At 46.0% G+C, this 15899-nt stretch overlaps 1 protein-coding gene across 3 annotated transcripts in view; it reads left to right on the forward strand.

Moving 5' to 3' along the window:
* Positions 1-15899, forward strand: part of SBF1 (SET binding factor 1) — a 115731-nt gene that overhangs the window by 46055 nt on the left and 53777 nt on the right. For all 3 annotated transcript variants that reach the window (XM_054987925.1, XM_054987926.1, XM_054987927.1), the window contains exons 5-10: positions 72-182; positions 1598-1703; positions 2050-2182; positions 2405-2513; positions 8049-8162; positions 12043-12120. In XM_054987925.1, the coding sequence (XP_054843900.1) occupies positions 72-182; positions 1598-1703; positions 2050-2182; positions 2405-2513; positions 8049-8162; positions 12043-12120 (651 nt within the window). The remainder of the gene's footprint in view (positions 1-71; positions 183-1597; positions 1704-2049; positions 2183-2404; positions 2514-8048; positions 8163-12042; positions 12121-15899) is intronic.

Raw genomic sequence — 15899 nt, forward strand, 5'->3', positions numbered from 1 at the left:
GGCCTCCAGCTCCCACTTGTGGCTGGTGACTAATTCTGCCTGAACTGCAATTTGTCTCCCTTCACCTGCAGAACTGCTTGGGGCTCATTTATACCATCTACGTGGATGGACTGGGCACCTCCTTGGAGACTGTCATTGGGAACCTCTTGACCTGCACCATCCCCATCACAGGGGGCACCCAGGTGGGTTCTTCAGGCTCTCCTGCCCTCTGTTTCAAGCTGCATTCCAGCCCTTCCATCGGTGACCTTCAGGACAAAAGATGCTCTGTGGAGAGTGCCTTGCCTCCTCCATGCATCTCCAGGGGCATTTCCTAGATGTTCCTGGGGCGCTTGGAATCAGGAAGAGCTGAGTGCTGCTAAGCAGGAAGCTGTGATCCTTGCAGACCAGCTAAGAGGGAGCTGCTCGGTGGCCAGGGACAGCGCGCTTGTGTGTTTGCTGGTTTGCAAGTTTGGCTTTTCAGGGCTCTATAATGCAGCCCATGTTTGGAAGGGAGACTTCCATCCCTGGGATGCTTGGATGGCATTTTCCTTTCCAGAGGCAGGCAGCACTGGCTTGCCAGCCTGGCATACTGGCAGCAAGAGACCTGGTGAGCCGGGAGGTAGGTAGATTGTGTTCGGCTGGGGTCTTGCTGTGCAGGCAGGTAGGTCAGTCCCTCCTTTTCCTTCTGCTGCGTCTCAAGGCCTCCTCTTTGGTGCTGCTGGCTTGTGGCAATCTGCTCCTCGGTGTGCTTGTCATTCCCTGTTGGTTAGTTCTCTCCTCTCATGACAGTGACACCTGGTGGACAGGTAGGTAGGTAGGTAGTGTTTGGCTGGGGCTTTGCTGTGCAGGCAGGTAGGTCTGTCCCTCCTTGTCCTTCTGCTGTGTCTCAAGGCCTCCTCTCCAGTGCTGTTGGCTTGTGGCAATCTGCTTCTTGCTGTGCTTGTCTTTCTCCATTGCTTGGCCGTCTGTCTGTGCTGCACTGTGTTTCTAATTGACTGTGCAATTTCTGTCTGTCTCTCTCTCAGCCTGACGCAGAGGACGAAGGAGTGGTATGCACCTCTTTTCTCTCCTTGGGACTTTCCTCTCCTTCCATGGGAGGAGGCTTGGGGGTTGAGATGCCTTCAGAGAGTCCCTCCCAAGAGAAGACAGTGTGCAGCTCACCTCCCCAGCTGATACAGATAGCAGTGCATCTGAGATAGGGAGTGGGTAACCCCAGAAAGAAAAGCGTGCACCCGAAGATCTGGGTTGGGGAGATGGTCTTCTTCCCAGTGCCTACCTCTGTTCTAGTGACAGAACCTTCCCCCCGTTGCAAGGCAAGGGGCACTGGAGATTGTGCCTCCTACAAGGACGCTGAGAATGCAGGTCTGCATCTGTACTTGGTGCTCCTGTCACAGGAGCCCTGTTCTGGCAGCTGGCCCAGGAGGCAGGGTGCCGTTGTGTTGTGCATCAGAGTGGGCGAGGGGGGGGGGGCGTTCTGCCTTTCCGCAGGGGTCTTGCTGCTGTGGAGAAACATGAGAGGCAAGGGGTTTTTTTTCTGGCCAGGGAGTCAGCTCCAAACCCTCTGCTGACAGTGTCTGGCTGAATCCCGGTTGTGGGTTTGTCATTTTGTCTCTTGCAGAGGACAATCTCTCTCGGTGCAGGTGACAGGCAAGTGATCCAGACTCCTATCACCGACTCTCTTCCAGTCAGCAACTGCAGCGTGGCACTTCTCTTCCGACAGCTTGGTGAGAGGTGGCTCAGGCCAGCCTTTGTTTCTCTGGAAGGCCCTTTGGCCCTGTGTGCATCTCCTTTCCTGCTCTCATTGGGCTTCCAGGAGTTCTGTGAGAGCTCTAAAAACCAGATGCTGCCGCCAGCTTGCCCACGCTTTGCAGTGGGACCTTTTCCCCATTGGCTGCCATTGTGGCCCCCGTCCCCTCCACAGCCATGTTCTGGCTTCTTAGGTCCATGAAAGGCTCCCGCAGGAGATCAGGAGCACCTCCTTGGGCTGCTTCAGGAAGGCTGCGCTGCAAGCCTCAGAGGAGCCACAGAGAGGCCTTCTCAGGGTCCCTTCCTTCCGTGTCTCCTTCCCAGGGATCACCAATGTGCTCTGCCTCTTCTGTGCTGCTCTTACTGAGCACAAGATCCTGTTTCTGTCCAGCAGCTACCAGAGACTGACGGATGCCTGCAGGGGCCTGCTTGCCCTCATGTTCCCCCTGAAATATAGGTGAGTGGGTGGGGCTCCAAGCAGCTGAGGCCGCTGACCCCTGGGCTGAAAGCCAGCTTGCCTTGCCTTGCGGTGTTGGGTAGAACCCACCTTCCCCCGGCTCCCCTCCTGAACCAGAGGGGGCCAAGCGGGTCCTCCTGGAGTAGAACAGAGTCTTTTCTGGCGTTCTGCATTTGGAGGCCTTGCTTTGGACAGGCTGTGCTTCTGGTTTCTTGGTTTCAGCTTCACATACGTGCCCATCCTGCCAGCTCAGCTCCTGGAGGTCCTCAGCACACCGACCCCTTTCATCATCGGTGTCAGCTCCGCCTTTCAGTCTGAGACACAGGAACTGGTGAGCCCACATTGTCTGTCTGTCTGTCTGTCTGACTGTCTGTCTGTCTGGGCAGTGGAGGAGCCAGGCGTCCTGGGTCCAGTTCATTGGGGGGGGGGATGGGTTGGGGGGGGATGGGAGAGCAGAGCCTAGAGGTAGAATGGGGCTTTTAATTCTTTTAGTCTTTCCGTTTTTCTCCCTCATCAGTACTGAGTTGGCACTGCTGACTGCTGGCAGGCTTCTGCCCTGAGAAGGGGTTTCCCCCTCTGCTCCTGTTGGGTGGGCTGCTTACTTGGGCCTCCCCTCTTCTTGCAGGAACGGGAGGTGAATTTTTTGAGCAAATAGTTGCCTTCTGTCCTGGAACTGTGAGTCGGGTTGAGGCTTTTGCTGTCTGAGCTCGATAGAATTGCCTGTTCCCAAGTGCCCTCAGCCCCTCCTCCCAGCCACTCAGCGCAGAAAAGACCCTCGTCTATGGTGTGCTTGATCAGAAGACTTAGATGTAACTTTAATTTTGAATGTAATTTTGAACATAGAAGCTCTCTTGGACCAGACTGATGTCCCATCTGGTCCACAACCCGGAGGGCCAACGAACAGGGCGTAGCGGCCCAGGCCTAACCCTGCTGCTGCCCTGCCTCCCAGCCTTGGTCTTCAGGCGTTGGCCACCTCAGTAAATGAAGGCTAGTAGCCCTTGACGGGTATGGAGGTTCCCCTCTATCATCCAGCCACTGACAGATCTCTCCGTCGAGAATTGGTCTGTTTCCACAACAAAACGTATTTGGAGCAGACTACCATTAGTAGAGCCTTTTATAAATTCTACGCTAAGCTGTATAATAAAAAAGAAGTAAACAAAGAATCAATAGCGTCATATTTGGAGAAAACTAAACTTCCAGAAATCTCGGAAGCTTGGAGAAATAAGTTGAACAGTGAAGTAACTGACGAGGAAATAAGTAAGGCAATACAATCTGCAAATCTAGGAAAGGCGCCAGGGCCAGATGGACTTATGGCTAAATTTTATAAGACAATGGCTAATGAACTGGCACCATTCCTAAAAGAGGTGATGAATGGGGTTTTAAGGGATCAAAGGATTCCAGACACTTGGAGTGAAGCGAACATATCATTGATCCCAAAAGAGGGCCAAGACCTGACTAATGTGAAAAATTATAGACCTATATCGCTACTCAATAATGACTATAAAATTTTTGCGAAGATATTGGCGGAGAGATTGAAGGGGTGGCTCTCGGAAGTCATAGAGGAGGAACAAGCAGGCTTTTTGCCAGACAGACAAATAAGAGACAATTTAAGGACAGTGATCAATGCTATTGAATATTATGACAAGCGTTGTGACAAAGAGGTTGGTTTCTTCTTTGTAGACGCTGAAAAAGCGTTTGACAATTTAAACTGGGACTTTATGTTTGCCACTATGGAAAAGCTACAATTGGGAGAAAGATTCATCAGAGCAATTAAGGAAATTTATAGAGACCAGACTGCAGCAATCGTGGTGAATGATGAATTGACCAAGAAATTGACGATAAGTAAAGGAACAAGACAAGGTTGCCCGTTATCTCCATTGTTGTTCATTCTAGTATTGGAGATTCTGATGATACAAATACGTCAAGATGAGGAAATTCGTGGAATAAAAATAAAGGACTATTCATATAAGGTCAGAGCATTTGCGGATGACATAATGTTAATTGTAGAGGACCCATTGGAGAACATGCCAAGAGTGATAGATAAGATCAAGGAGTTTGGAGACTTGGCAGGTTTCTTTATTAATAAAAAGAAGTCAAAGATACTATGCAAAAACATGACTAAGCAGAAACAACAATTGTTAATGGAAACAACGGATTGTGAAGTAACAAGTAAAGTGAAATATTTGGGAGTCGAATTAACTGCAAAGAATATAGATCTATCCAAAAACAATTATGAAAAACTATGGACTCAGATAGAGAGAGACTTGATTAAATGGAATAGACTGAATTTGTCATGGTTGGGTAGGATTGCAGCAGTTAAGATGAATGTGTTACCAAGAGTAATGTTTTTGCTACAGACAATACCAATCATCAGAGACTCTAAACAATTTGAAAAATGGCAGAGGAAAATATCAGATTTTGTTTGGGCAGGCAAGAAGCCTCGAGTGAAAGTGAAAGTTTTACAAGATGCAAAGGAAAGAGGCGGAATGCAACTGCCCAATCTGAGACTATATCATGATGCAATCTGCCTAGTTTGGTTGAAAGAATGGATGACATTAAAGAACAAGAAACTACTAGCCCTAGAGGGATATAAAAAAATATTTGGATGGCACGCATATTTATGGCATGACAAAGTAAAGGTCAACTCGATGTTCCTGCATCACTTTGTTCGGAGAAGTCTATATATAATCTGGAAGAAGTATAGAATTTATTTACAAGAAGGAACTCCTTTGTGGGTGGTTCCGTATGAGGTGATAGACCCGAGAGCTGTTGATAATGAACAACAATGTTTAACGTATAAAGAAATAACTAAAACTGAAGCATCCAAACTCAGAATAAAGACACAAGAGGAACTATCACCTAACTACGACTGGTTCCAGTATAGACAGATCAGAGACTTATATAATTCGGACTCTGTAAAGGGAGGTATACGAATAGAGAATTCGGAACTAGAGCAGACCCTTCTTAAAGAAGATAAGAAAAGAATATCCAAGGTATACCAAGTACTGTTGAAGTGGTATACCGAGGATGAGATAGTTAAAATACAAATGGTGAAATGGGCTATAAACTTTAATAAAGAAATAACAATGGAGGCATGGGAATACTTGTGGAAAACTACAATGAAGACAACGACATGTACTAATATCAAAGAGAACATCTACAAAATGATCTATCGTTGGTACATGACACCAAAGAAGATTGCGCTAGGGAATTTGAACACTTCTAATAAATGCTGGAAATGTAAGAAGCATGAGGGCTCCCTCTATCATATGTGGTGGTCGTGTGAGGTAGCCAGGCAGTACTGGGGTGAAATAATAAGAGAAATGAGTGAAATTTTACAATTTCAAATTAATAAGAACCCAGAACTCCTGCTACTGAACTTGGGAATGGAGGGAATTCCAGCCCAACACAGGATGTTGATATTTTATATGACAGCAGCAGCTAGACTTTTGTATGCGCAAAAATGGAAAGTACAAGAAGTGCCAACTATTGAAGATTGGACTTACAAATTGCTGTATATGGCTGAAATGGACAAGATGACAAGAAAACTGAGAGATCTGGACTCAGGGCAGTTCAACACAGACTGGGAGAAGCTGAAACAATACCTGGAGAAGAAATGGGAGGTGGGAGGAAAACTGTGGCAGTTTGAGAACTACTGAAGTACTGAAGTAGAGGGGGGAGACTTTACCGGGGGGAGAAGAGATAAATGTGAATTAATAAGCAGTTAGGTTAATAGATTGATATATATATAGATATATATAGGTTAATAAACAGAACATAGAGAAAATAATTAACTATAAGGATTAAATATAAGGATTGATTAACTAACAATATTTTCTTTCTTTTTGATAAGTTTTGTACCAAACTGAATGTCTGAAGATATAGATGGGTCAAATTGATTGACTACGTGATGAGAGATATATAGAATCATTACAAAAAGATAGAACGAGTAATATATAGAGAATAAGTCAAATTGTTTGATATAAATGAATGTATGATTTATATGGTTTATGATATATAGAAATATTTGAAATTGAAAAATGGGATAAATTGTTTATCTAAGATGGAAACAAAGACTTACAGTTTGGGCATACAATGTTAAAAATAGTTAAGGATGTACTGCTTAGAATAATGGAGAATATATCTTTGTTTTAGATAGAGGAAGCTAATAAAAACAAGGGAAAGGGGACAAAGGGTGGGAAAGCTGTTGGAAGTCAACAAAAGGGGGGGGAAAGGGAGGGGGTTAGAGATGAAAAAATTGGGGAAAATTGAATGTAAATGCAAAAATAATGTTCTAACCCAATAAAAAAATTTTCAAAAAAAAAAAGAGAATTGGTCTGTTTCCTTCTTAAAGCCTTCTGTGTTCATGACAATTGCCACATCTTAAGCCTTTTTATCTTTTACGGCTTCCCTTTAGACTTGGTGGTACCTTTCCTATATTAAGGCATGCATTCTATCTGGTTCTCAATTAGTGTGGTTTTAAATAGTCTTCATACTTCTCGGGGAGATTTAACTCTCCTTGTTCTCCTATTTAATTTCCTTCTTAGTAGTCCTCCCAGTTTGGTAGAGTTCCTTCTTTTGAAGTCTCTTACAATAGTTTTGGACTTTGGGGCAACTTTTCATTGACACGGACCCTGAACTTTAAAGTCTCTGCCTAGTTATTGCACCTCCCACTTCACTCCTACCAGCTCGCATGGGGACCATCTATTGAATTTTCATGCTTCAGGAATGGTGAGCTCGGCCTCTGAGCGTTCACAATATAAGAAATGTTAATAAATAAATAGATTACACATGGTCTGTACGTGCATCGGCTGAGCAAGGATAAAAAGAAACAAACACAGGCCTCTAACTCTGTCCTTAGCCTAAACAATGTTAGCTTTGTAGAATGGTTATTTATGAATAAAAATCTATTTTCCTGTACAATGTTAGCCTAAACAATGTTAAATTAGGATAGTCTAGTAGCTCTTGAAGTAGCAGCACTTAAAATCCTCCCTCACCTTAGTTCTTAGACCAAGATGGAACCCCTCAGTAAACATTTTAGTCCTCCGTGGTTTGTGCCCGTCTAAAGAATTTGAACCAAGACAAGAGATCACCCTTCCTGTGTCCTTAGAACTATAACCTCCCTTTGGGAGCCCGCCCCCCCCCCCCTGTACCTTTCCTCTTTACCAGCTACGGACTTGCAGCCTGGCTTCCGTACATGGAGAGAGCGCAGTCTCAGTTATTGAAATGTCGGTGGGACTTTTAGGATGGAAGGTATTTCTCTACAATGTGTTTGATAAACTGAGGAGCACCACCCTCCCTATCCTGCCTAGAGTGTTCATATCCAGTGATAACTTTATCTCACCTATTTTCTCCAGTCCACCATGTTTCTGAAATGCCTACAATGCCTAAATTATCATTTAGCACCAAGCATTCAAGTTACCCCTATCTTGGCTTTGAGGCTTCAGACATTGGCATGGACACACCTTGCCTTGTTTCCCTCTCGAAGGCCCTCCACATCACTCAGCCTTTAAAGGCAGAATACTGCAGGCGGGATGTTGACTGGAGAGGGTTGTAGGGACCGTATCACTCCAGTCTTGGCCCGTCTGTTCCCGGGCTCAATTCAAGGTGCTAGTGTTGACCTTTAAAGCCCCTGTATACACCTTGGTCTCACAGACCAGGAGCTATGATGTGTCAGCTTAGAGCCCTGACTTATTAAAAATGATCTCATATTATTATTATTGATAGCCTAATAATTTTTTAGTATTGTTAATGTGGGGCCATTAATACTGTACATAACTAAAAGCATGGGTGAGCCAAGTCTCTGTTCTTTCCTCTTTGGTCTTTCTCTAGCTTGTTGGGATCATGGCTGTTTTTTTTCTTTCAGCTGGATGTGATCATAGCAGACCTGGATGGTGGGACAGTTACAATCCCTGAGTGCATTCACATCTCATTGCTGCCTGAGCCACTTCTCCACCAGACACGAGACGCCCTTTCAGTGGTAAGTCGGGTGCTGCAGAACTCTGGCTTGGGTGTCACAGCCAATAGGTGGGATTGTGTGACATCACAGGACTCGTGCAAACAGTCAGGTGGACACTTACAACAGCTGAACTGAGTTTTGTACTTTCTGTGCCTAGATGAGTTGTGTTTTTTTCTCTGAATCAAGGTGAGTGCCTTTGGTAACTGCTGCAGGGATGGATAGAGTAGCTCTCTGCACATTGAGTTGAAAGAACATGTCAGGTTCTGGCAGTTCGATCCCCGTAGTACTCCACTGCACACACTCCAGGGTATGAGTTAAAGTAACTTTCTTAGAGATCTATCAGTATCAGCATCCTCAGGCAAGGTCATTGGCAGAAGTGATGTATGGGAGTTTGGATGGGTCAGTTATAGGGAAAGTTCCTACCTTTGGGGTAAGGACGGTTGAGATTCTGGCGTGAAGGAGTCCGGAGGGGGAGGAAGGGCTTTCGAGACAGGAGGGAAGAGGGACTGGAGGAGAGAAGCAAAAATGAAGTCATTTTCAGTTCCCAGGCTCAGCCGGCCTTCAAGGATGCTCTCTCAGGCGGCTGTGAAGACGAAAGTAGACGCCACCCTAGGCACCTGCGAGATAAGCAGCTCCTAGCCAAGCAGGCTATCAATAGGCAACTTTGTGTACTCTCAGAGGATCATAACCCCACACAGAACATAGAAAATACTCATGGCATATATGTAGGCAGACATATATGACAGAACATCTGGTTGATTCCTGTGGGGCTTACTTCAAGTAAATTAGTGTAGGATTGGAGTGTAGCTCCTGCATCAATTACTCATTTTTGCATTAACGCTTTTGTGCTGGGAATGAAGTGTTCCCTTAATAGGGCACAACTGCACCCCAGCAACCTCTGAGCCCCAGCAGGTGGAGACTTGCGCTGTGACCTTCACATGCCTTGCAATATCATGCTCAGCCCTGTGGTTCAAGCGGACTAGTGGCCCTAGAGGAGTAGTAAAGTAAGCTCTCCAGAACGGAGCCCATTGTCCTCCTGGTCTCGACTAAAGTAGCAAGACAGGCACCCTGCAAAGCCCACGAGCAAGGCTTGAACGCCCCGGCACTGCGGTTCTGAGGGTCACCGACTCTCAGCTGGCGATGTTTGCAGTTGGGAATGATGGTGAATAACCTCTGGTGGACCTGTTCTCCCTGAATCTGGCTGGCTTCCTTTCAAGTCCCACTGAACAAGTGGTGGTTCGCTGCCTTCTGCGGTGGTGAACTCCACAAGATAATTACTTTAAAACAGAAAATCTTCTTTTTGTCTCTCCTGAACCTACTGCTTATCAGCTTTGTGGGTGTCCCCAGTTTTGTTTTTCTCTCCATTTCTCCACTTCATGTATATTTTTAGAAACTGTTACGATCCCTTCTAAACTCCAGTGCGTCAAACACTTCAGCTGTTCTTCACAGGGAAAGTGCTCCAACAACTGAATTAATGTGAATGTATTTTTTTACACCTTTTACAGTGCTATAATATCCTTTTTGTGATGGGGTTACCAAAGTAGTACACAGTGTTATAAATGCAGCCTCGCCATAAATCTACATCAGGGCTTTACAGTACCAGCCATTTAATTTGCAGTCACTTTCCTTCTGATCCCTGCCATAGAATTTGCCTTTTGCACTGTTGCTGCACACGAGTTGAGTTTATTTTATTTATTTATTTTATGTCATTTATAGTCCGCCTTTCTCACTGAGACTCAAGGCGGTTTGCATAGTGTGAGATTCATACAATCAGTAGCAAGCCCAAGGGCAGGCATTTCCATACAGTTTCAAGGACATTTCCATAACCAATGTCATGGGGTAAATGAATACAAGTTTGCAAAGACAGAGCATTAGCAAGGATCCAATGTGGGGTTGAAGAATTGCTGAAGCAGAACATAATCAATTCTAGGACTTACATTAAACAACACGAAGCACAGGAAGTATATAGGAGTACATGTTTAAAGCAACACATAATATGTAATGCAACATAATGATGAAGTCTATGGTTTGTAAATCATTAGTGAAATATCTGAGACACCCCCCCCCTACAGTACAGCCCTCCCATCTGAGTAAAAAGCCTTTTGGAACAATCCGGTTGTGCATCATTTGCAGAAAGCCAGGAGGGTGGGGGCTCTCCTGACCTCCTCAGGCAGGCCGTTCCACAGGGTTAGGGGCCACCACAGTTCCTTCCTGGTCAGCCTTGGCCAATTCAGACTCCTGCAGCATATCTGTGCTGTTAGATTTTTTTGCCCCCCTGTGCGTCGCTGTACACTTACAGCGGACCTCTTAGCCATATTTTCACGCACTTTGAAGAGATCCTTTTCCAGCTCCTTTCTATTTACTTTGTTTTTCACCATCCTGAACACTTTGGTATCATCTGCAGATCATCTCATCCTGGATTCCCCAGTGTTCATGAACAAATCAAATTGCTTCAGTCCCAATATCAGTCTCACCGGGGGGCTGCTTCTCTCTTACCTCCTTTTCAAAAAGTTCCCATTTACTCCTAATGTTTCTGTCATTTAAAGACATCAAGTTATCTTATAACTGCTAAATTTACTTAAAAACCTTTACTGAAGGTCAATATCAAATGTCTTTGAAAGTCCAACCACCTAATGCCTTACCATGTTGCCCTTGTGACAGATGGTTGGTTGGAAAGGCAGCATATAAATATCAATCTTCTCAAAGAAATCCAAGAGGCTTTTGTAATGGGACTTCCCTTTGCAGCAGTCATGATGCCTCTTCCTCAGTTAAAGCTCATACTTAATTCTGTATTTAAATACTTTCCACCAGTTCACTTGAGAACATTAGCAGAGCCTTCCAGACCAGACCAGTGAGGGTCCATCTAGTCCTGTTGCTGAAGAGAGGAGTTCTGACTCTTGGAAGCTCCTGCCCTGGGAATCTTGTTGGTCTCTCAGGTGCCCTTGGACTCCAGTCCTGGTGTTCTGCCATACACCAACATGGCTTCCCACCTGCAACTGTCTTCATATGTGATGGAGCATTCCCAAAAAACAATCACTTGGAAATTAAAGATGTCTCTTCGGCTGAATTTAAGCAACACACAAACTCCTAAGTCACTGTGCTAGGTGAGTGAACTCTCCCTTTAGAGTTCACCACTTTCCAATACCAAGTCCTCTGGCTTTAAGGGAAAATCAGAAGTTTATTTATTCATTCCATGTTACATGTGAAAAACTTGTCTATTCCAGCCAATGATCGCATAGCATTCTAGTTAAAAACATTCTTTAAATATTATCTAGCTAAATGTGAGAAAATGAGATATGAAAGAATCAAAGGTACAAAGATCACATTGGCATATCTTAAAGCTATTAAAAATAAATTAATGTACGTGATATTCCTGCTACACCTAAATTAAATCAAATGAATTAATCCAATTTCTCTTACTTTTTATATGCACATGGAGGGCACCCTCACTGAATTCAGATCTGAGAAGTTCATATGTCACAAAGCAGTGTGGCAGCTTATGTAGAGAACATGTAATGTGAGCAGTTGTGTTTCTACCAAATTATCTATTTTGTGATGTTCCTCTGAGAATACAAATTTATACCTGAGTTTTAACACTAATGATAAAGGCAAGGTGCCAATTACTGTCTTCTTTTTCATATTATTGCAGAACCGATTAGTGCTAGCTGAATAACTTCTCAGGGGCGCTAACTGTGGATCAGAAAAATAAGACTGAAAAATTTCCTGTTGATGTTATGACAGGAAGTCATAAGCAAATTCAGTTAGCCGTTACCAGTTGAGGCCAATTAACGAAGCACGGTCAATAAAATTGCATACATTCTTTGAGGACATATGATTTCCATTAAATTCCAGAAAGGCTAGGGATCTCTTCCGTGCTGACCATCCTCTTGTCTGTGTTCAGGTCTTGGACCCCGAGCTGGAGATTGCAGACCTGGCCTTCCCCCCATCAACCATCTCTGCTTCCTCCCTCAAGATGCAGGTAAGAGGGGCCAAGCTGTAAACTTCAGATAGTGACTTGTTACCTGAACAAACGGTACTATAAGTGCACTTATTGCTATACATCTTGTCCCTCTTCATACGGAAGGGATACTTAAAGAGCTTAAAGGTAAATGAAAATAGATTTGCCAAAGCAGGCAACAGCGCAACTTAGTGGGAACAATGTCCCCCGTAGGCCGATGGGGGAATGTTTGTCCTAGTAAGTGGCAGTGGTATACCTGAAGCAGCCTCTTTAAATACAAAGTAATCAACAGGACAACGTTGCCAAAGTTTACATAAACTTAAATTTATAATTGTTAAATCGCGAATATAGGAATCAGTGTCAAGACATTGGATTAAATAATTGATATCTGATGTGTGAATTTAAATTGGAATAGTTGGGTATCTAAATTAATATCATTTGAGGGTAACAATTGTTCATTTACAGTCTTCAGTGCAGTCCCACATTGGGGACTCCGCTTGCACAGACCAGCCGTGGGGAAACAGGATTTTTTCTAGCTTTTAGGCTGTTCAGGGGGTGACCTCCCCCTCGGACCGCTCCAAGCCGGTTTTTCCCACTGAAACAGTCATGTGGTGGGAGAAGTCATCCCCTTTCCCTCGGTTTGTTTTTTGCTGCCACAAAGAACAGACGTCTTTTGGAGTTTAGCATAGTTTTTAAGTTTGTTAACAGTTAGAAGTTGTTGTTGGTAGTTACAGTTAGTGTTATAGTTGAATCAGCAGAATCCGTTCATGGGGACTGAGCTTCGAGGGTGAGTTTAAAACGCCTCCAGCTTAACTTGACCCTGCGTTGGATCCTCCCACCACCATGGCCCTCAGCGGCTGGGATGGCGGACAAATCCCTCTTCAAAAAACATGAAGAGCGCACCCCTAAGATGGCGAAGACAGACAGACACTCTAGATGCCATGTGTGCCTGGGGGAAGGTCATGTTGTGGAATGATGCAAACCATGTCAAGTTTTTACCCCAAAGGCAAGAGCTGATCGAGCAGTGCGATTAAAGGCCACGCTGCGGGAAAAGGCCACGTCTAGCTCCACAAGCCCGGCAGCAAAGAAATCTGCCCTGACGGAGTAATCACTGCACCCAGTACCCAATGCAGGGTCGGAATCAGCATGACCATCAGTTCCGAGACCAACAGAATCGCTGAAGGCTTGGAGCTGATCATGCTCTACGGCTTCGATTCTAGCAGAGAGTGGTCAACCTGCTCCGCTGAGCAGAGCATCAAGATCTCTGGTTCCAGTCAGAGTTGATGCAGATGTCGTCAAACTTCCGAAAAGCAAACATAAAGACAAGAGCAAGAGTTAACCTTGGTGGCGAGAGGTTCCCTTGGAACTGGTCCAATTGCCAGATCTGGAGGAGCAACTACTCTTAGCACTCGGCCAGCTAGAAGATCACATTCCATCTCTCCATCATTAGACAACGGAGATGAGAATGTGGCAGAGGCTTACCCAGGAAGGTGATCGAGTTCAGAAGAAAGACCAAGCATTGTGGTACCCTCCGTACCCCCTGCCAAGATATCCACATGAGTGGGAGGGCTACCCGACCTGCCTGTTCTCGGCACCAGGTTCCTCTGGAACAGTGCTGAGCAGGTCGCGTAGGTCTGATCGAACGTGGTACCCTTCAGCCTTTCCATTGATGTTGAAGGGAGGATCTAACTCAGGGTCAGACGCAGAACCTTTTGGTTTGGAACGGAGCCCTGGCTGCACTTCAGAACCGTCCCTGGAAGAGACGGTGGGGGAGTTGGACCAGAGGTCACCAACGGTTGATTACAAGTTATGTGCAGAGCAAATGCAGCACATGGCAAAGTCACTTGAGATAGATACTTCAGTGCCTCACCAAAGGTGAGAGACAACGTCTTAAAACACAGGTGGTAGCCTTTCTCCCTCTGAGGCAGAGGACATGTTGGGTGTTTCCCACCTTCCAGTCAGGGAGGCAGGAAGTTAAATTTTCTTCCTCTTTCCTGTTGGCGTGTGGCCCACCCCTTCTCTCGGTTCTTTCCTGCCTCCAGGGAGAGCAGTAGCAGCAGCAGATCTCTCTGCTGCCTCTTAGGCCTTTTTTCCACTTTCGCCTGTCTGACTCTTGTTCTTCTTCTCTGTACTGCCTTTTCTTTTGTCTTATCCTTCCTCCTCCTCTGCCCTCTATACCTGCCTTCGGTGATCTATTCTATGAGAGTGCGCATGGCCCCTCTATGGAGCCAGCAGACTCTGATGGAAGCTTCTTGGGAGAGGAAGACAAGGAAGCGGGCTTCGCTGCTGCCACCGCTGCCTCAGATTCCAAGCCTCCCGGTGCCATGCTGTCTTCGCGGCTGGAGCGAGCTCCTGGCAACTTTCCGGCCTTAGAGCCATGTGCCCCAAACGGGTCCGGCAGCAGCAGGCAGAGGCCAGATCTTCTATGCAACTCTGTCTGGAGGCTGAATGCAGTACTAGCCAGTAGGCCGCAGAAAAGGCAAGAAAAGGCGGCAGCAAGCGCACCAAGCCCCGCATGCCTTCAGATGATGTGCTGGCCAACCTCCCGTCGGAAGACACTTCTGCAGGCCCTTCCTGCTCGGATTGGCACCTGCCTTTGAATGAGAGTGGCTCTACCAGGATGGGTAACGTACCTGGCGATTTCAGCCCCATGTTTTTCAGCTGACCGTCTCTCTTTATTAAAGCAGACCATGAGAGATGAGCTCTCCAAGTTGTGTCAACCTTTTCCCAGGACCAGCAGTGAATTGTCCTCCCAGAAGGGCGGCAGCCCAAGGCAGCCCAAAAGTCCACCAAAGTCAAGGATAAGGACAAGGGGCTCTGTTGGGCTGGAGAGATGTCCTCTGACAGTGATGGCAGGGAGGAGGGCGAGTTCCTCTCCAAGGAGGGGGAAGAGGTCACCATTCTGGAGCAGCCAGACAGGCTGTTTAAAATGGAGGACTATCAATATCTCCTCTCAAGGTCCCTGGCAGCTCTTGACCTGCAAGGAGTATCCCAAATTGGGCAAAGCATCTGCAAGGCTCAAAGGGTGAAGGGAATTCTTCCCTAGGGGAGACACACCAGAAAATGTCTTTCCATTCCCTGAGTATTTTGAGAGACAAATGAAGGCTGAATGGGAAATGTCATGGGCCAGTAATATTCTAATGCAGCAAAGCCTTTCCATTCTTTACCAGTGCTGAGGATCGACACCCCAGTGGCTGATCTGCAGTCCTCGGGCCTCCTATCAGAGGATGGCCAGGGATCTGTGAAGGACAGCCTGGACAGGGAAGCGGAGATTGTCCTCAGGAGAGCACACGAAGCCTCGGCCATGGCCATGGCCATTAGAGCCTCCGCCACAGCCTCCATCATAATGAAAGCTTCCATGGTGTGGATGTATAAGTTACTGCAACTGCTTCTGGGAAACAGCCAACGTCTCTCGGAAGGGGCTAGTAGTCCTTTCGTTCCCACCACTCCCTTCTGCCCTGACCCCAGTCATGCCAAGGAGAAAGAGTGGCGCTGTCTGGATGTCAGGAGAGCCCTCAAGGCCTACCTCACCAGAACCAAGGCTATCAAAGAATCAGATTCACTCTTCATAAATGTGGGCCCCCTAACGCTGAGAAGAGAGTGGCTGATTCCGCACACGTTGGATAATGCACTTTCAATGCACTTTATCAATCGTTTGAGGTGGATTTTTTGTTCCGCACGTGAAAAAATCCATTCCAAATGATCTATAAAGAGGATTGGAAGTGCATTATCCAACGTGTGTGGAATCAGCCAATGTCAGCAACATCTATTGGCAACAGCAATTAGGTCCTGCGTTGCAG

This window comes from Eublepharis macularius, chromosome 9, assembly GCF_028583425.1.
Source record: "Eublepharis macularius isolate TG4126 chromosome 9, MPM_Emac_v1.0, whole genome shotgun sequence".
NCBI lineage: Eukaryota > Metazoa > Chordata > Lepidosauria > Squamata > Eublepharidae > Eublepharis > Eublepharis macularius.